This window comes from Tiliqua scincoides, chromosome 5, assembly GCF_035046505.1.
Source record: "Tiliqua scincoides isolate rTilSci1 chromosome 5, rTilSci1.hap2, whole genome shotgun sequence".
Lineage (NCBI taxonomy): Eukaryota > Metazoa > Chordata > Lepidosauria > Squamata > Scincidae > Tiliqua > Tiliqua scincoides.
The window spans coordinates 89,360,388-89,382,402 of NC_089825.1; the positions used below are offsets into that span (position 1 = coordinate 89,360,388).

Genomic DNA, 22,015 nt, shown 5'->3' on the forward strand with positions numbered 1-22,015 from the left:
AGATTATAATAGTGGGTTGATTGGTAGTATGAAGGAAATCTTGAGCATTATGGTGAGAATAGATCTTGCTTTATGAATTTCTGAAGGTAAAATGATCAATTTAAGGAAAATGCTTGACATTCTAGAACAGTCCCATGCTTTATGTATAACACTAAAAATAACAAATATTCAGGCAATGAACATTTGCTAAGGGTAAAACTACATATTACAAGGTATGTGCAACGTGTGCCAGAGTTGTTCATTTTCTAAAAATTAAAGGGGAAATGAAACAATGTGACACTGCAATGGGGGGGGGGATTTAGCACTTTGCCTCCACCAAGGTTTTGATTCCAATTGCAATCACAGTCATGTATTATTTTAATTAGAATAAATGCTTCTATTAAAAGCCAATGGAACATTTTTCCTAACTAAAATAGCACATAAGGGGCACAAGTGGGATTAGAACTGTGGCAGGGACAAAAGTGCTACCCTCCTACCTCTGCTATACTTTCACACCATTTTATGGGTACTCTACCCCTGTGCACTAGCTAAAAACACAAAACAAAAGGTGACATTATGTACAGTACTCCTTGTAGTGTATAGTTTGGTCATAATTCAAATGAATATTCAAAATGGTAGTTTCAGTAGTTCAGAGAAAAGGACCAACAAATTTCACTACCTGTATTCTTTCAGAATGGTTCTCACATCTTGTATGAGTACTAATACAAAGGAACATGCAATATCTTTTGATATTGAAATCTAGGATATGAATTCCATTTTAACACATCTAATGTCACCATGTTGCCCCACTTGCATGATCTCACCCCTTAAGTCAGCCATTTTCAACCATTTTCAGCTCACGGCACACCGACAAGCACAACTGTCAAGGCACAATACCAGTTTTTTTACTTACATTAAATCACTACATTACAATTGTTAATATAATTAATACAATTATATTATTACATGACAAAGAAACTCACAAGAAGCTTGGAGAGGAAAGGATATGTGATTGTGAAAAGGATGAAAAATGTTATTAAAGTGTTATGCAAGAAAGTTCTGGGAAAGAGAGGTCAGATTGAGCACATAGGAGAGCTGTGGGGTGAGGGGCAATGAAGAGGCATGAGTGAAACAACTACAGGATTCAGCTGGAGTAGGGGGAAGAGAACTTGAAGCAAGTGATTCTGAACCTTTGGAAGGTGCGGAGGAGTGAAGGGAGGGACAATAAGAGAGGTGCTGACTGCAATTATGAGATTTGGGGGGCAAGTGACTGTGGGAGGGAGTGGGGTGGGGAGAAGTGCCAATTGCCTGCTCCTGTATTTAAGAAAAAAAGAGTGAGACCAAAAGTCCAATCCTAGGCATGTCTACTCAGAAGTAAGCCCCACTATAGTCAATGGGGCTTACTCCCAGGTAAGTATGGAGAGGATTGGAGCCCAATGACCTTCCCCTAAAAGGCAAAAGGCAATGTAGGGAGGGTCGCTTTGGGGAGTTGCAGACAAACTGCAGCAAGGAAAAGGGACTATCCAGGACCCTTTGAGCCAGTCAGTTCTTAGTCTGGTGGCCTCAGCAGACTCACTCACTTCATACCTGCTTGCCTGCTCCTGACTCCCTCGTTCTCACTCATTCCACCTCCTCCAAGCTTCTCTGGTTGCCCAATCAGCACGCAGAGGCGGCAAGGACTTAATACCCAATCCTAGGCGTGTGTACTCAGAAGTAAGCCCCATAATAGTCAATGGGGCTTACTCCCAGGTAAATCAGGATCAGGTTGCAGCCTTTCTCTCGCGCAGGAGCAAAGAAGCCGAGACCAGCCCCTTTGCTGGCTGGCTGGCTGCTCCTTTTCCTTCTGCTGTGCGTAAGGCTCAAAGCAGCCACTTTCCCTGCGTGGCAAAACAGTTGAAAAACGCTGCCTTAAGTATTAGTCCCTAATAAGGAACCCATCTACCGTAGTTGGCCATACAACTTTGATGAGACTGATTTTCAGGAACACAGGCAATTCAAGACTGTAGCATGTTAGTATGCAAGGGTTGCATGCCCTTTTGCATACTGTGATTGACAGATTCCTGATGCTAGCACAGATTGTTGCCCACAATTCTGAAGCAAGTACAACACTTGGAGGGGGAAAGGGAGATGAGAAGCTAATCATGAGCAGGGTTTCTTATGGCTGTAACACCTATAACTGCCATAGGCATTTCAGGATACCTTGAGTTTTTTATATTCATTAACTTATTTCATGAAGGACAGAGGATATGGTTCTAACATGCACAGAAATAAGTGTCAAAGGGAAGGGACAGATAACTATTTCATGCAAGATGATTTCCTAAACAGCTCTGTAATGCATGTACAAATCTCTATTTCTCAACATTCATATGTAAGCAGGAAGCTGAGACTGGTCACCCAGCAGGCATATGAAACCTGTTAAATATTAAGGCATACAAGCTTTCCAACACAGAAATAATACCCATGTAGGAAAATAACTACGTGTGAAGCACCTGGTCTGACTTGTAATTGCCCATTAACTCAAGCCTTTCCATCTTTATTCAAACCTGCCAAGTTTTGCGATAACTCATATTCTGCAAACAGAATACAAATGAAACAAAAATTTTATTTAGGGTCGCCTTTGAGTTCAAGTTGCCAAGGAGTACAGCATACAACTTTACTGCATATACTCACAATCTCTAGAAAACAGTTCCTAAGTTAACCAGTGCATAATACAGGTGCATGTTCAGCTCCTCTATTAAAAGCATCTGATGTTCCATTCCCCTATGGTGCTGTGCAAAAAAAAATTCTAACAGCCACCCATAATTCCCTCCCCATCTTATATTCAGATTGGTTGTACTTGGGCACACAATAGGAAATGCTGATGGAAACAGACAGGCTTTGGACCTTATGTGCCTCAAAGGATTTCCCCCCTTTCAAAGTGTCCAGGGGACAGCAGAAGGCAGGGAAATCTGGCAAGCAGGCAAGAGAACCTACCTGAATGTTTTTTTCACAGTCTGTTTGCTGGTGAAGGGAGAGCTCACTTTCTAGAACAAATTTCTTCCCACACTTGTCGCAGATCTGCATGCGCCTGTGAGTGACGTTCATGTGTTTCTCCAGATACCAGCGTGTGTTAAACACCCTGGGGCACTTCTCACAGGTCAAAGTCTCCTTTTCTTCACACTTTGATTTCTGCACAGGTGCCTTGGGCTCCTTTGCAGCTTTCTTCTTACGCTTGGGGGGCTCAACGCTTTTTCTACAGCCCCTTGTAGTTCTGGAAGTAGGGGAAGTTGTGGTGGCTGCAGCAGATGCAGCTCTCCTTGTCCTCCTTTGTGCAACACTATCTTTCTCCTCTCTTTGCTTTTTCTTCTGCCTCTCATTCTCCTCATAATCATTACTGTCTTCAGTGGCCTCTTCCTCCCCACTGTCACCCTCCTCTTCCTCACTGCTGGTCTTAAGAACAGCAGTTTCTTTGGACTGGGAGGGGACCCCCTTCTCCCCTTTTGATACATTTAATGTTTGGTTGTTAAGGTTTACCTCTACTATTATCTGCTCCCTTTTGTAAGTCACTTCATCTTCTTCCTCGTCCTCCTCCTGCAAGTCGTCAGAGTTCTCCCTGTCTTCTTTCATGGCTCGGACTTCTACTGTTCTGTCCTCCCTGAAATATGGCTGCTCCTCTCTTTCATGGAGATGTGGCTTACTCACTTTGGGGTCCACCAAAACAGAATAAGGACTCCCAGACTCCCTTTTGTACACTTTGGTGGACAGATCAAGTTCCTGGCTGGCATCGTGATAAAAAGTGGGTGGCACCTGACTCCGCTGGCTGTCTTCTTGCGCCATCCCTGCTACATTTGTGGTGCAGTTTTTAGCCATCTGCTGGCAAGAACTTGCTGTTTCATTCATGGGGGCTCCCGATTCATTGAGCACCTTGTATTCCAGAAAACCAACGAAGTAACTCCTCCGGGACAAGAAGAATAGTTGGAAATAACTAATACACAATTGCCTTTTGGGAGCAGAGCATCAAAACAAGTGTTGGTCATGGAATTCTGGTTTTATATCATGAGGACATCAGCAGCAGTTCAAAGGAAGAAACCTGCCAACCAACAGCTGAACGTTTGGTCTAGAAAAGAAGGAGAACATTAAGTCAGTGACTTGAGCATAACTGAAGTAACTTATCCCTGAAATCACTTGTTGCCTAATCTAAGCAGAGTCCAGATTTGTTACACAAGTTGTTAACCATTCTTATTCATAATGGACTATTCATCTTACTGCCTTGAAAGGTAATAGGGCAAGGAGAAAGGAGAGGTAAGAGACGCTTAATTCTATAGCTGGCAAGCATGCAGTTTTCATCTGACTCTCAAGAGAGCAACGGGAGGCAGTGAAACAAGTTTAGACCTACAGCTTCGTCAGTTTTAAACATGGCCATAAATGGTTTTTCCCCCAATCATCCCTACAAGTATAAAACCTAAGAGACCCCCAATTCACTATTTTAAACATTGCAATTAATAATTTTATATACCACTTTTCATCAAAGGGTAGATCATAAAGCTGTTTACATAGCAAAATAAACCAACCAATAAAGTCACTGTCTCTAAAGGGCTCACAATCTAAAAAGATGCAAAAGACACACCAGCAATAATCACTGGAAAAGATACCAGTTTTGCTTATTATATAATTGCCTATTCTTTACTATTTAAGATAACAAATTTGATTAATGCTTTTTTCTGAATTTATCACCCTCTAAAATAGTTTTGACTGAAAAAAAAGAAGAAAAAAGAAGAAGGTGGGTATTTGAAACTGGAGTCCCAGCAAGGCACTACGGATTCTGCACATGTGCAACTAACTACACTTTGGAATGGCAAAATTTTAAATTCAACCCAAAACTTAGGACCCTCAGAATCCTGGCTTCCATATTTTTAAGATTAGTTCTAGCCTTTTGGTTGCAGATACTTTGAAAACCTGTGGGCAGTGCCCAGTGAAATCAAAGGAGTTATGGGTAGAGATGAGCTGCAGTGAAGGTATACAGGATGGGCTTTCAGTGTTGTGTATAACCCCACCAATTCTGGCTGGAGTAGGTATCAAATGTACAAGCATATTTTGCTTAATTTACATAACATCTAATTTTCAAAATCATTTTAAAAGTGTATCCTACTTTTCTACAGTTTGCAAAGAAAACATATTGGAATTAAAATTATACTACAGCAGCTTGAGTCTATTGTACATCTCCTGTATTACTGAAAGAGTAAGATTCACTTTTTGCAGTACTTTCTCCTACATGTTTTTAGGGATGTGAAGAAATGGAAGAAAAGAAAAATTGGATCTTTAAACTTCTCATGAAATATTTTCTTTTAGAAGTGAAATGTTTAAAGTAATGCTTTTATATGCTATTGTATCCACCTGTTACTGGGTCAAAGCACTATGCAAGACTACAATACTAAGCAGTTATAACTCCTACATATTGCAGGCATATACAAATCTCAGATCTTCTCACCTGCTTCAGATTCCTCCACCTTCTGCAGCATGAAAAAGAGGTAGGCTATGTTTGGAATATACATTTGCCTCTAAACCTCAACATTTACTGATCACTGGAGGAAGAGGAAGGAAGGAAGGAAGTTGCAAGGAAGTTGGAAGCAATTCGAAAGAGGGATTGTTGCTTATGTGTGTACATTCATCCCACTGTTGCCTTTGGTAAACAGGTGTTACAAGTTTTTACATTATTTCTTTCATTCCTGGATAATATTGACATTACCCTGTATGCCACAGGGACTGCTTAAAGTCTATATAATAAAACACTTCCTTTTGTGTACTACAATGGTGATGGTTTGTATTTTAAGTTTATTTTCTTTCCTATTTTTACAAATCAGCAAATACCAAGAAGCTTAGGTGCCTTTGGTTGCAACAATTTGTGTTCCATCTCTAATACTGGCTGTATTTATTATTATCTAAATAAAACTATGGGTCCAATCCTATCCAATTTTCCAACACTGGTGCAACCACAATGTAACCTCAAGGTAAGGAAACAAATGTTCCCATACTTTAAGAGGGCCTCTGCGACTACCTTCCCATCACAGGATGCAGAGCATGCCCCACTGGTATGGCTGCACCGGCACTGGAAAATTGGATAGAATTGGGTCCTAAGACATTTAGATTTTAGTACTGTGTTAAATTTCATCAAAATACTATGTGCTAAGTCAGTGGTTCTCACACTTTTAGCACTGGGACCCACTTTTTAGAACGAGAACCTGTCAGGACCCACCGGAAATGATGTCACGACCGGAAGTGACATCATCAAGCAGGAAAATTTTTCACCATCCTAGACTGTGATCCTACCCACACTTTCCCAGGAGTAAGTTCCATTTACTATCATTATTAAAAGAATATACTAGTAGCTTGTTAAAAGTACAGGTTTATAACATTTTCCCAAATGCGGTCACAAGCCATGGTAGCATCAAGTCTAATATATTAAAAATAAAATATTGAAATGGATGGGGACCCACCTGAAATTGGCTCACGACCCACTTAGTGGGTGCTGACCCACAGTTTGAGAAACACTGTGCTAAGTTAAACACAGTGCATTTTATGTTCTTAAAAGTAGTAAAAAAGTTTAAAGCAGGTTCAAAAATAAAATATTGAATATTTCAATTTTCATAAAACACAGAAAAGGGTTTTTTCCCCCAGTTTCAAAATTTCCAAAAACATCACACCTCTAAGTGTTGTCATAGCTGCAGAACAGAGCACATAAACTTACTGGGCTAGTCTGCTTTCAGCAATTTTTCTGAATATTTCAACCTACACAAATCTGCATCATTCAGTCACTTCCTATATGGGTCTTAGGAATACACACACACACAAAACTGACCCCTTACACTGCCATTCAGCCACAGTCACTCTTCTTGGTGGTCTACAGACAAGTATAGCAGACCAAGAACTCAACTGAAAAAGCCAATGAAGTTTAGACCATGTGCCAGGGGAGGATGTTCCCCATAGTATCTGGAAGAGATTGTGGTTGGCCAGTCGAGTTCTACCCAGAATCTATTAAAAAGCAGGAAGGGAGAAGAAGCCAGCTATGAGAAACTCTTCAATCACAAGGTAACCCTGGGGCCCCCTGAGCTGGTGACCGCTTGGAACTCAAACCCCCTTTTGTGGACCCTTCAGGTGAGGTACCTGGACTTGCCTCCATTTGAACCCTCTGGCCCTCCAGAAATGGGGAAAGAGCCAGTGACCACTCATTCTCAGGAGCTAAAGATGAGAAGCACCAACCAGGCCATATCCCAGACGAAAGACCCAAAGGGGTTTGGGATGTAGATACTCACCTATAGTACATAAAATTTTTTGCCAAGTAATCAAGCTCCAATTATCACTTTGCCTTATCTCTGGGTCAATCAGAGGGTAGAGCCTTTCAACTCTGAAAAGTTTTGTTTCTTTCTCAAGCAGCAAGCAGGCAGCTGCTCATTAGAGGCAATGCAGAGATTGTTTCTACAGCAACTTCACTGGGAAATTCCAGCCAGAGTTAACCTTTTATTCTTCTTTCTTTCCCTTTTGCAAATGCTGCTGCAGCCTGGTTCTGCTTTGCAAATGCTTGCAAAGCAGGTCTGTTTTTTTTCAACACCAGGATGGGATCCTCCTTTCCATTTGAAGCAAAGTCCCAGGCTACAGTTCAGTGCACCATTATTTAAGAATAACACCCATGAAAGCAGTGGGTCTACTTCTGATTAAAAAGAGTTGCAAGTATCTCATCTCTCTGCTGTGAATTGAATTGCACACTCCCAGTTACGTGTTATGGGTTGTATGTTGTATATAGAGCTTAACACATCAGACACCTTAAAGGTGGATTTGATTCATGGTTCTCCTGCAGTGGTTCCCAACCCTTTTCACTTGAATATCCCTTGGCAGCCCATTTTCATAAATTGTACCCTTCATATTAGCAAAATGTTTGTAATTAAAAATACAAGCCCTCATCTCCTCTCTATGAAAGCCCAGACTTCATGTATTTATCACAGTTTTCTCTTTTTATCTGTTTGAATAACAGAAGACTCTGCCTTTGCACTGTTTTGCACCAGAAGTGTGCTGAGAAATTCTGGGTGATTGACCACTTTCCATATTATGTTTCAACTTTTTTACTGTGCTGGTTTTCAATCACTGGTTCATAGATGAATTGATGACCAAACACTAGCTATTGGTGGGGCTTTCACTGCCAGCCAGCTACCTTCCTTCCTGCCTTGCAAGGCAATCTGGAGCACAACCTGCCTTTTTCTGCCATTGTTCCATTCTTTTTCAAGTAACACTAAAGGTCCTGTTGAGTGTCCCTGGGAGTACATGAATACCAGGTTGGGAACCACTGTTTTACTGGTATGTTGTTTACAGTGCACTTACTCTGAGAGTGTTTACAAAAAGGTGCTGAAGACTAGAATTTAAAAAAAATGAAAATGTATCTTATGATCTTTTACTATGTTTTTAATCAATTAGAGACTACAGTTCTTAGGTAACAATTAGTGGTAGGTTATTTTTCAGGATCTGGCCTTGGGTAAAATCAGACAAAACTACAGTTAGACACCCCCTTAAGTTTAACCCCCGACTTATCCAAAGGTCATAGAAAATTCCATGATTGTGGGCTCAAAACCTGCCCTCGACTTATCTGTGGGGTCGACTTATGGATGGGTGTCTGCGGTGCTGCCAAAATAAAGTGAAGCTGGTTAAACCAAGAAACATGGTAGGTGCAACCCTTCTTCCCTGGTGGAGGGCTTCTGGTGGACTCCATTAGTACCTCTCATTTCTATGATGTAGAGCTCCCCCATGGGATGACCCAAAGACCCATGTGGGCCACGACATGGCGGCCAGATGAACAAAGCAACCTCAAACAATCAAAGAGGATGGGCAGTTAAATTTCAAGTTAAACAAATAGAATTTCTTTGAAACACACAAGACACACACACTCAATCCAAAGATAAGAGAAAACATGTTTTTTGCCAAGTATTAACCTTGAATCACAACATTTCACATTTCTAGATTTTCTCTATTGCACAGGCATGATTAAACCATGGTAAAAACAGCAATACAATTAGACAGCTTTCTGCCAGAATCAAATGCCTATGCAGAGGGGTCTAGTGTCTTCACTTTACTAACAATATATTCTTCATAAAATGAAACTGCCAAGTTGAAGAGATACACTTCTGCATTGCATATAAGACTTAAAACAGATATAAATCTTTAAGATGAAGAGGACACAAAAGTGTTGTGTTCCTAGCTTTGTAACTGCTTATGCAGATGTCTATACCAAACTGAATGAAAGTTACAATGGAAGTGTTGTCTCTTTCTGCTTGCCCACTGGCTACTGCTCACTGGCTCCTCATTCTTCCACAGCAAGCGAAAATTAATGCATCCAGCAGTTGAGTGTCTGAGAGATTTCAACTCTCCTCTCCTTAGAAGCAAAATAAGAAGACTGCTTACATCCACCCACTATGCAGCAGGCTGGGGTGGGGGCTCATAAAAAGTCTCATCTTTGTACTTCACACAAGACTCTAAAGAGGAGGAGGAAGTAGTGCAGATTTTACCATTTCAGGCACCCAGTTACAAGTGCTTGGGGTGGGGTACACAAGATTGACAGCAGAACTAGTGGCTAAGTCACTTATGTTCATCAGTTTATTTTTGGTGTACAGCCAAATTCAGTGGGGCTGGAAAATGCACTGCAACCCCCCTCCCCCAGGTCTATATTTTCAGTCTTCACCCTGGAAAGGATAAAAAATTACACTAGTAAAAAATAATTATTAATGGATTTTGGGGGATATATACACACAAGTGTGTACATACAACATTAATTCATACCAATTACTGAGTTATTAAAATCTTTGTAATTAGCTATAAATTACTAAATCATAAGTAATACAATCAAAGCCACATCCTTAAATGTATGGATATGTGCTAATATAAGATAAAATGAGCAATCATTAGCCAATACAAACAAGCCAGTCATTACAAACGTACAAAGGCTTTTGTGGTTGGATGAATCTAACATAATAAAAAATGTTGCTCAAGTTTTCAAGTCACAGATTAAAACACACTGTAGGATCTAATCCCAACAATACACTTTCAACTGTGGAAAGCATCTTCAGGGGAATTTTTCACTTTGTTCTAAGCAGCAGTGACATTTGTATTCCTTTAATGTTTCTCAAAACTGTGGGTCCGGTCACACTAGGTGGGTCGTGAGCCAATTTCAGGTGGGTCCCCATTCATTTCAATATTTTATTTTTAATATTATAGACTTACCCAATTAGTCTGTGGAATTCAATACCATAACATATGGCGATGACCACTTGCTTGCCTGCTTTAAAAGAGATTGGACAAATTCATGGAGAACATGTATAGCAGGGGTCGGCAACCTGCAGCTCTAGAGCCGCGTGTGGCTCTTTCAGCTGTCTTCTGTGGCTCCTCCCAGTGAAAGTGGCAAAGGGAGTAACAGGAGGCACCTGTGTTGGGAGGACAGGCTGCTTCCCTCTGCCCCCTGAGCTCACTGCTCTCCTTTCCCTTCACCCCCACCTGCCTGCATTGGTTTCCCTTTTCAATTTTGCCCGCTCTGCAGGCTTAAGCTCCCTGTTTTTCCCTTCCCCAACTCTCCAGCAGGATGCCCTCCTCCTCAGCCATTGCAGCCCACCTTTCCCTGAGCAGGTCCCCGCTCAGTGCAAGGAGAGACTTTTCCTCCACAGCAGAGGAGACATCCTGTGTGTCTACTCAGTAGTAAGCCCCATTACAGCGGATGAAGCTTACTCCCAGGAAAGGGTGCCTGGGATGGCAGCCTTGGAGCCTGCTCAAGGCCAAGCGCAAGGACAGGTGAGTGGGAGCCCGAACAGGTCTGTTTGAGAGTAAGCCCCAATGTAGTCCCTGGGCTACTCCCAGGAAGGTGTGAAGGGCTGTAGCCTCAGCCTCCTCCTGTGAGGTCTACTCACAGGTAAGCCCCGCTGTAGTCAGTGGGGCTTCCCCCCAGGAAGGTGTAGAGGGCTGCAGCCTCAGCCCCCTCCTATGCAGGTCTACTCACAAGTAGTCAGTGAGGCTTCCTCCCAGGAAAGTGTGGAGAGGACTGCAACCTGAGAGATCCAACCAACTTGTCTGCTCAGAAGTCCCATTGTAGCCAATGGGGCTTACTCCCAGGATAGTGTGGAGAGGGTTGCAGCCTGAGTGAGGGAGGGCAGGCAGGCAGGGCAGAAGCTGGCCTGTGGCTGCCCCCCCCCAGCTTCTTCTCTTCCCCACCTCTGGAGTCTGTGTCTTTTTTTCCTTCCAGCAGGGTGCCTCTGGAAGGTGGGGAGAGTTCTTTAGTATCCATGTAAAATAAGCAGATGTCATAACTGCCATATGTATTGGAATCCTGGAAGATCTGGTGAGGAGGTAGATGTGGTGTCAGCAGTGGCCCCTTTAAGGGTAAGGCCTGGGCATCCAGCAGAGTGTGCTGCACAGCCGCAGCCACTTGAAAGCAATAGGCCCTCAGGGATATAATGGGCACCTGAGGAAGGGGGTGTGGGTTGTAGACTTTGAATTAACTTGGATACTCTGACTGATTTGACTGACTTACTTTGGAATCTGATCTTGGACTGTGACTTGGCTTATTGACTTTGGATTCTGCCCTGGATACTCTGACTGACTTTGTGACTAATGGACTGCTGGAGACACTGGAGTTTGAAGTGTGGCTGCTGTGCCCAAGACCTGCTGTAGTGGTGGGAGGCTGCTGGTAGGAGAGAGGACCTCTGCAGGTTGAACAGGCGAGCTACCCTGGAGGTGAGGTCCAGCAGGACTGCAGGGCAGAACCAGGGTCATTTGTTGGGGGAAAGAAGGGGAGCTAATTTGCTTAAAGTGGGCCTAATTTTCCAGGCAGAGAATGGCCTTGGAATCAGGCAAAACACCATAGAGGACCAGGCATCTGAAAACACAGGACAAGAATGTATGACAAAACTAACTAAAAGCTACAAGAGGGGGCTACATTATAAAAATGGGACCTATAAAAGCATAAAGGTAAAAAAATATATATATGCAGTATTATCTTCATTTTATATGTTAAAAGGGTTTTGTGGCTCCTGAGGTTTTTTTTCCTCCAGAAAACGGGTCCAAATGGCTCTTTGAGTGTTTAAGGTTGCCGACCCCTGATGTATAGCAATGGCTACTAGTCATGGTCTCCAGGTTCAATACCAGAACGCCTCTGAATGCAGCTGCAGGGGAGCAATGCAGGGAGAGATGCCTGCCCTCTTCTTCTGCTTGCGAGTCCCTCCTCCTCCATCTCTTGTTACAAATACTGATAACTTTGTGAAAATTCTTGGAACTTACTTCCAAGTAAATGTGTAGGATTAAGCTGCAAGATTTTATTAAGAGTACCTGAATAAAATACAAATTCTACAGAGGCATTTAATTGACAATCCAACAGCAACCTGCTATTCCTGGGTGCACTACTGGTGCACATTCTTTTATGTGGATTTCTCCACATAAATGTGGACAATCTGGACTTTTCACATGTCATTTTATGGAATTATGTGAAAAACCCAGATGTGTGTACAGAATATCCAGCACAAATAAGCATGGAAAGCCTCTACCATGAAATTGTATCAGAAAATTTCAGTTCAACTGCACTTGCTATTTCCAAGTAAAGAGTTAAATGAAACTAAGAATAATTTTTATGCAACCATTTAGTTATAAGTAAATAAAGGCCTAAATAGCAACCACAGCAAAATTTTAAAAAATTCTCAAGTGGAAACATGATACATTTCATACTTAAATACTGCTGCTTGACAAAAGTAAACACCTGAACGGCAAATTGCATCAACTTTGCCAGTTGTTACCAGTACAGTTGTACTTTTTAAATTCTGCTTGTTCACGTACTGCCTTGGGTTACTTGTTGTAAAAGTAGCATACAAATAAAGTAAGTGGCAGGATCTAAAGAGCTACTTTGAGTCTGCCCAGTGGGATTTTTGACATTTTTCTTTTGAACAGCAAATTCCATGCTGTTTCAAATTGATTTTCAAACTCTTCTGTTTCAAAAATGGTTTGCTACTTGGCCTGAAGCCCTTTAAAAGCACATAGAACTAGATTCCAAATGTTTAGATTTGAGCCAATAATAATGTAACCTGCTGCATTAATCCTTAGGGATCCACAGATCCCAAGCCCATGCACTGGCAAAGTTTCCGTATGGACTCAGCAATGGGCGCATTCTTTTGCTGCTGCAGTTCTCTGGACCACAGACATTGTGATCTCATGACCACTAAACAAACCACTTTAAGTTATTACTGCAGATATTATGCAGGACAGTATGAGTTGCTTTTATACTGATAATATGCATTTTGAGAATATTCACAAGAGTTACTTCCCACAATCTCACCTAATGAAAATATGGTTCAATGTTATCATGCAAGGATCTCTCAGTATTTTCTTTGCTTGGTTTCCTATAGTTCAAATTACTCTGTGTGATTCAAAGAGGCACCCTGGGAAGGGAACAGTGGGCACTTCCTTCTAAAGTTCACACAACTTATGCAGGGGTTAACATACAATTCCTCTCTACAGCAGTGTTTCTCAAACCAGTGGTACCACAGGTGGTACTTGAAGTGGTGTCTGGAGGTACTTGTGGTACCCCCAGACCCTCATTGCCTGGAAGTGAGACCATCAATGCAATGTGACAAGCAGCAGTAGAAAACTTGGCTCAGGCAGAGCTCCAGCATGCACTTTCATGCGCTCAAAAAAGCCCTCCTGTCTGTCTTCATTCTCTTACTGGTGTTTGTCACATTGTATCTGGCCTCCCAATCCAGAAGCAACTGGCAATGACACCATTGGCAGTTACTTCCAGTGATACTTCCAATAAGTGAACCATATGAAGCAGTACAATCTGGGACACATGTTGAGAAACGATGCTCTAGAGCAGGGGTGTCCAAAGTTTTTGGCAGGAGGGCCACATCATCTCTCTGACACTGTGTTGGGGGCAGGGGAAAAAAAGAATTCACATTTTAAATCTGAATAAATTTACATAAGTTTACATAAATGAATATATTAAATATGAACTTATATGAATGAATTAAGATCACAATAGCTCAAGACCTGTAAAAGGCCTTGCACAAAGCAAGGCCAACCTTTCCTTTGCTGCCGCTACTGTATCACAGATGTGAAACAGCAAGCAGTGGAGGGAGCCCTCATCCCACAGCTCACATGAGAAGTCAAACAGTCACCCTCACGCTGAAAGCAGTTGCGTTGGGCCAGTGTGGGCTCCAACAAATCTCCAGAGGGCCAGAGGCGCACTGGAGACTGGGGGCTCCCTGAAGGCCACATTGAGAGTCCTTGAGGGCCGCAAGTGGCCCTAGGGCCGGGGTTTGGGCACCCCTGCTCTAGAGAGAAGAGTTTGAAGTTGAAGGATCCCACTGTGCATAAATTCCAGTTTCTAAAAGCTCCATAATACCCAAAGCTTTGGAAAGTCATGTACTTCTGAATAGAAACTTGATCAGTATCCAAGAGCTATCAAATTTGTTGAATGAACCCAGAATGGACTTTTTCCCTCAAACAGCATTCCCAAATTGAGGAGATTTTCAAAAGCAATGTATAGTATGACCAAGTGCAGCTGTTCAGATACAAAAATCCAACAATTCCACTGGACTAGCACACGTCCCATGTGCAAATCTAAACAATTCTTTAAGTCTCAGCTTCAGATAGAAACCTCCTTAGTAGCCCAAGAAAACTAATTCACAAAATACCTTTCCATAAAGCCACCAAACAAACACACCAAAATCCAATTATAGGGGCCCTTTAAAAATATGAAACCAGTAGCAGAATTAACCCCAAAGTTGAGGAAGCTTGGCAGAACAAGGAAGTTCACACTATTTTCTGAAAAGTTAATGTTGAAAGATGGGACTCTCCAGAGAGAACATTAAACATTTGGAGCACCCACACCAAGAAAGCACTGTTCTGTATCCAATGCACTATGTGCAGAATACAGTTTTCATCTGTCATGGGGTTTCATTTGGAAGAAAGTCTTCTGGATCTTTGAACTGTGCTTAGCAGCATGCTGGTGCTATATTATGCTCTATAGTTGCATCACCAAGAGCAGCTGTATCCTGGACTAACTGCAGCCAGGACCAGTGGGAGACCAACCCATGCCTGAGCCAGGGCACAAAATCCACCATCCTCACTGCTGCCACTGCCACCTTTTCCTAGCTAGAGGAGTAATCCAGGGGGCTGTGTGCAACACAGCCCTCTTCCTACTTTCCACTCCTTTCCTTGACCTCCAGCAGCACTTCTTGTCCCTCCTGTTTTAAATAAATAGGCAGAATGGAGAATGCCACCAGGAGATGGCATAGGACCTTGAAGTAAGGAGTGGGGACATGGGAGGAGGATCATGTTGGACACCACCTTTTGTCCATGCAGCTGCTCTCTCAAGTAGGCAGGTGAGCAAGAGAGGCAGAGCAGAGAGTCAATGGCCACTTCCCCTTTCTGCCAGGGGTACTGGAAGAGGAGGGCAGCAGCTCCTAGAATGCAAGTTTGAGAAGGAAGTCACCCTTCATCAATTTGCCACTCCCATACAACTCAATGCTTGACAAAGCCTTTTCAAGTCCATTCACAAAGGTGCAGTCTAAATAGACTTCAAAGGCAGCCTCATATTGGAAGCAATACAATGGCTGATCTTCAAGATGGATGATAGCAGCATGACTGTTATTATCCAGAAGGGCTTTAACATAACAAATGGCTTGTGATACACCACATCCTGAATGGTAGATGCAGGAGAAATCCTACTAAAGAAAAATCAAATTAAAGAACTTTCAAGATGGCGTTAGCACCTATTTTCAGCATTCCTGAATATTTCCCATTTTATTCTAGCCAACTTTAGAAAGCCCTGTTAACCCATTTTTCAAGGCAAGACTACACAATATAGCATATTATAAATATTCCCCTCCCCCCAACATTACACAACACGATTACTACAAATAGTGATAATGAATTTAAAAACAAAAGTTTACAAGTGGATCCTTGGAACCTAACCTATTCTTAAGAAAGGGAGCTTTTGCAGTTAAATAGGGTAAAGTTGAGAAGTATCTGAAGCAGGGCTTTTGAGTTGGTACAAAAAAATCTGACTCCACAGCCCTGATCTGAGGCACAGAACAAAGTCCCCTGGTTTGAAACAAAAGTCATCCAGTATCTGTGGCTCAGTCAGTTAAGAGTGAAGAATCCAAATGTGTAACTTCTGCAGACAGCTCAAATGAATTTAACTGTAACACAGCAGTATCATACTTGGCTTAGCTGAGAAGAAGAAACCAGCATGGTCTCATTGCCTATTTACCTCCATCACAGATTATCCATGAAAGTGGTAAAAGCAATACAAATCCCAATCATATCTTTTATATCCAACAAAAAGTCACAAGATGACAACCATAACATAGATAAGACCAATTTATCAATAAAGATAAAACAGTGTGGTACAATGACAACAGGAGCAGGTGCATCAGAATAAACTACAGCTATATCAGAAAGTGAGCAAAAAACCTCAATGTTTAAGACACCCTAGGCCTAGTAGATGACAAGTAGACAAGATGAAAAGTAGATGACACTTCCTGGGAAGCGCATTCCATAATTAGGGCACCACAATAAAAAAAGGCCTTCTCCATGGTATCCGCTAGTTTCAGAAGCAGATGAAATTGGCTTAGAAAATCAGTTTCATTCAAGAATGCCTGGAGTTGAAGAGACATTACACACAACTATGTTTCTCAACAACAAAGTCTTGAAAGACTGGTTAGAAATCACCACAATTCTTTGGATCTAATAATTGGTTTACTATAGGCATCCTTCAGTCTCTGAAGGCTATGGTATCGCACTCTGAATGGTGGTTCTGGAACAGAATGTCCTCTCTAGAGCACGAAGCCTGGGTAAAGTAGATATGGAGGATTTCCCATGCAGCAAATCCCCCCTCTCCACGTCACTGGCATGGTCCAATGGAAAGGTAGAAGCCAATACGTATAGTTCCAGCGGTGTCACAGGAGTTGCCAGAACGTGACTGTGTTCAGCCATGAACTGCCTCAGGGACTCCAGCTCTGGATTTTGCCTCGAGGTTGACTCCTGAAGCCTTTTCCGTAACTGGATGTAGCCACAAGGCAGTGGAGGTTTGGGATCAGAGTTTTCCTTCTCTTAGATGAGCTGCCTTCCCAGGTTATCGAGTCCTATCTACCCGGTGGTTGTTTAGTCGCTTCTTACAACAAGTACAGCCAAACTGAGGGCAATAAATTGGTTTATTAGTTATGGTACAACTACTATTATTCAGCTGGTGACATTCAGTACTCTGTTAAAGAGGCATAATTTCCAGCACTCATTGGGGTAGTCTTTTATGAAGAGCTCTATTCAACAGAAACCTTAAATGGGAGAAGTTCTCAACCACATGTCTCCAGGCACCTTGTACACTTTCTTAGCAGACAATAACTGGAACTGGTCCAAGAAACTATGCTAAACAGGTGCTATAGATGTCTTCTGCATTAGCATTCTGTCCCAAAGGACAACTCAGCTGGATTAGATACAAGCAATTTTATCCACAAATCACTACATCAGGCCTGTAATGATACTCATGAACTAGAGGGATCTGCTATGTGTCCCTGTGTATTCAGAGGAGCTCAATAAGATTAAGCAATACTTTGCAATGTGGAAAATAAAGTTCTTCACTATCATAGCTTCCAGATGCATTCTAGAAAGAGGCTGGTTGAATTAGACCTGCATTACAGCCATAGTTCCTGTTGATTCATTATTTGCAATTGAGAGAGTTGACAGCTCCACAACCAGGAGAATCCCAACATCCACAAAATTGCATGTATTTGAAACCAGAGTAACAGTTCCCATGTATTTGGCTGACTGGCTCCTGCCCATCTCACCCCTGAGCCTGAACTAGCTTTTAGGATATGGTCAAAGAATCCATTCTACACCACCACAGTTGCTCATAAGATATTAGATTTGTTCCACACAAGTTAATACAGTTGTGAGTTATGCTAGACCCTGAATCCAAAATTAAGCTATAGAAACCAACATACACTGCTTTCTTGGCTAATTCCAAAACTTGCCCCCTGCACAAGTGTCTCTTATCCCTCTCATCACCACAGTGGAAAATTTTTAATAATAATAATAAATAATAATAAAACTTTATTTTTATCCCGCCCTTCTCCCTAACGGGACCCAGGGCGGCTAACAACATATTAAAAAACAGATTTTAAAAACATTAATACATAACATTTAAAAACACATTACAGAGGCCATAAAAACAGTAGTCAGATTAAAAGACAGAATAAAAGAACAAGTTACCGAGGAATCAAGCCTGTAACAAACTAAAAGATGTATAAAAATGTTAAGAAGGCCAGAAATCAGAAGGCTTGTTTAAACAACAGTGTTTTCAGGCCTCGCCGAAAACTCTCAAGAGAGGGAGCCATTCTCAAATCAAGGGGAAGGGAGTTCCATAATGTTGGTGCCACTACTGAGAAGGCCCTATTTCTTGCAGCCGCCCCCCGGACCTCCTTGGGTGGCGGCACTTGCAAAAAGGTTAATAAAATAAATTGTTTTATTAACAATTTTCATTTTTGTTAGCCATGAGCCTGTCAGGGAAGGGTCACTCCAATCACATCTTGAGCAGAAGCATCAGGCAAATAAGCTTCCCACTACCAATATTTATTTTGGCATCCCAACCTAGTTGGACATATTAAACCGTTTTGGCTCCCAAGTCAATATTAGGGAGGTGGGGTCCTATTACACTCTTCTTAAGACCAAAAACCCTTCATAATCACTAAAAGAACAGGTTTGCCAAGCAAACTGTCCAGATATCAAGGAGCTTTGGCTTGAACCAAAAAAGAAAACAGCAGTCAGAGGTGAAGATTATCTTGTTGCAATTCTGAGTACAGTCTGTCAGCAAGAACACACACATACAGTGTGAAAAAGTACACAAATGGAGTACTGAAAGGGAAGAGAAAGTTAAAGTATGCATGTGAAGTTAGCAGTAGGAGAGACAACAGGTCTGGAGGTGAGGTGGTGGATCCTTCTTCCCAGTGTATGCAACGATCCAACCTGTGCAACAGGATGGATTGTTTTAAAATAGTTAGAGAAAAAACTGATTTAAATAATATTTTCTATTCTGAAAATAATAATTCTATGAACAATGAAATTAATAGTACACACTTAAAACACTATAATGATTAAAACATACTATATTAGTTTACATTCAATACTCTTTGGTAGCACCAGGACCATAATGCAAAACCTTTCATCACAAAATCCAAGCACACTGCAGAATTATAGCTGCTCAGAGACAAGAGGTCTTGCTATTTGACTCTGTCCATATGCAAGAATACTAAACAAAATCATTTGTTTGAAGGCTAGTGGCACAATCATATACAGTAGAACCTCTTTAAGTTGACCACCCAAGGGACTGGAGGAATTGGTCAACATATGGAAAAAAGGCATTTAAATATTATCATGTTTAGCTCCCAGGACAACAAATGCAAGATCAAGTTATTATTTAGACTGGATTTTTTTAAAGGTTTTATTGCAAATATCAATGAGAATTGATCCTCTTGTGATGCTTACTAGTTATATCATTTATATCTATAACAAGAGACAGAGAATAAACAGCCCACAATCAGTGTTTTAAAAAACCCTGAAAATTCATAAACTAAAAAAAATACTTGGTTTCATAGCAGACAGGCAGACCAATGCTATCCTTTGCCAGCCCATAGTATGCATCATGTTACATAGCCCCAACAGATAAAAAAACAAAAAACACTTTTTTACTTAGGCTGCCTGAGTTCCGCTGGGTCTCCTCAGATTCACTAAATGCCAGAAGGTGTTTGATATGGTTCCTCACTAAAAGCTGTAGAGAAAACTCCACAGTCAGGGAATAAGAGGACAGGTCCTCTCATGGATTGGGAATTGGTTGAGGACCAGGAAACAGAAAGTGGGTGTCAATGGGCAATTGACAAAAAAAGTGGAGAGGTGGAAAGTGCAGTGCCTCAAGGATCTGTCCTAGGACTGGTGCTTTTCAACATCTTCATAAATGACCTGGAAACAGGGATAAGCAGGGAGGTGGACAGGTTTGTGGATGACACTAAACTTTTCTGAGTGGTGAAGACCAAAAGGGATTGTGAAGTGCTCCAGAAGGATCTCTCCAAGCCGGGGAATAGGCAGCAAAATAGCAGTTGTGTTTCATTATAAGTGTAAAGTAATGTACTGGTAATGGGAACCAAAGTAAAAGGACAGTGGCTTCACTATGCAAAAGCAACCTCATGTCCCTTACAACTTGGCACATGTCCAGGTACAATTGGCAGCCGGTGCAGGTCTGTCGGCTATGTGCAATGTGCCCACCTATAAAACCCTTTCACACATGCACTAACAGGTGAAGGGGAGGGATTGTCGCGTGGCTTCTTGCTTTCCAAGATGGGACAAACCAGACAAAACACAGGCCCACAGTATCTCGTTCAGTGGGCAACTTACGGAGGGTAAATTAATACTCTGTGCAATCGTCAAAATGGTCAAGATACAACTTACGGATTTGGCCAATATAGAGAGGTTTGTCTCCCATAGTGTATATGCAGTGTCTGTCCATACTGTGAAAATTAGATCAACTTAAGGAGGTGGTCATTATAGAGAGGTGGTCAACTTTGGAGGTTCTACTGTACATAGTTATTTAAGAAACAAGTTTCACTAAATAAATCGAGACTTAATTCCAAGTAAGCATGCACCAAACTGGGCTGTAAGGATTCCAAATTTTACTGGACAAAAAAGTACTGGCTAAAAGTAAAATTTAGTGTTTTTAAAACTATTGTACATGGAAATTACACATCCCCTACTATTTGGTCTGTAAAGATAATAAATATTCATAATATAAGAACTGGACACATTTCAGAAATTGAGTTGTTGAGTAAAAGGTGGAATACTATATCAGTTCTGCGAAAAGGAAGCTGGTCATACATAGAATATCATCCCCCAGATCCTAGTCTTTGTGATGACTGATTTGTCCCAAGATCCATGTGGAAATCCACAATAGTAGACATAATACAGAATGTGCCACTTCTTATTAACCTTAAAAGTCAGATATTCCACCTACCAGGTTTGTTTTACATAAAAAGATAACCTCTTATTTCATCTGTTTGATAGACAATCATGATTGAATTTTGAGATATAGTTGTTTGCAATATTCAGATTTCAATGTAATCCAGATATTGTTTAATATAGTGACGTCTACTGTAACATTTTTTTTTAAAAAAAGTTTAATTGAGAAGCGGCATGGGGGAGAAGGAAAAAATCTGAATGTATGCACAAATGGCTGCAATAGACAGTGAGAAAAAGGTGCTGCAAATCTTCCCAATTCTGCCTATATGTCCAGGGCAATTTGGGGGAGTCCCCACTTATTTGTTCTTCAAACTATAAGAGCAACAAAAATCTCATACCAACAGTATTTTTGTCAGCTAAATACTGTGGGTATGAGATTATGTCCATTTGGCCCCTGCTAATTTGGCAAAGGGGCACCTTTGAAATCTTCTTACATTTAATAAGGGGAGAGCAACTGTCTCTCTCAACCCCAGCATGGTGTCTTCTCCAATGGCTGTTGCTGGTGTCTCTTGTCTATCTCTATTTAGACTGTGAGCCACTTGGGGACAGGGATTATTTATCCATTTGTCTTTCTACATAAACCTCTCTGAGTTGCTTTTTGTTAAAAGCAGTATATAAATATTTATTATTAATAATAATTACATTTATTACAGGACATCAGCTTGCTCCATAATTGAATTCTGAGTGCAGAACACTTTGGTAAGTATAGTTTTACCCCATTAGATCACAGTGTTTTGGAAAAAAAGAAATGCCTTAACTGGATCTTGTGAAGAATAAAACAGGGATGTGATGAAACAGAAAGATCTTTCAAACGGTGCTAGTAATTATATTGTGCACACATCACCTTCTAGTATACCCATAGTTCTGAGGAGCCATAAGTAGATGTGTCTGAAAACTGTGTTATTTATTTTACTCAGAAGAAAGCCCATTCAGTAAGACTTGGCCTGTAACCCTATCTTACTCACCAAAAACAAATACCTCT

General features: G+C 41.3%; 1 protein-coding gene across 1 annotated transcript in view; it reads right to left on the reverse strand.

Moving 5' to 3' along the window:
• Positions 1-22,015, reverse strand: part of ZNF652 (zinc finger protein 652) — a 37,073-nt gene that overhangs the window by 10,171 nt on the left and 4,887 nt on the right. Inside the window, exon 2 of the mRNA XM_066631215.1 lies at positions 2,953-4,075. Within this exon, the coding sequence (XP_066487312.1) occupies positions 2,953-3,858 (906 nt within the window). The 5' untranslated portion in view covers positions 3,859-4,075. The remainder of the gene's footprint in view (positions 1-2,952; positions 4,076-22,015) is intronic.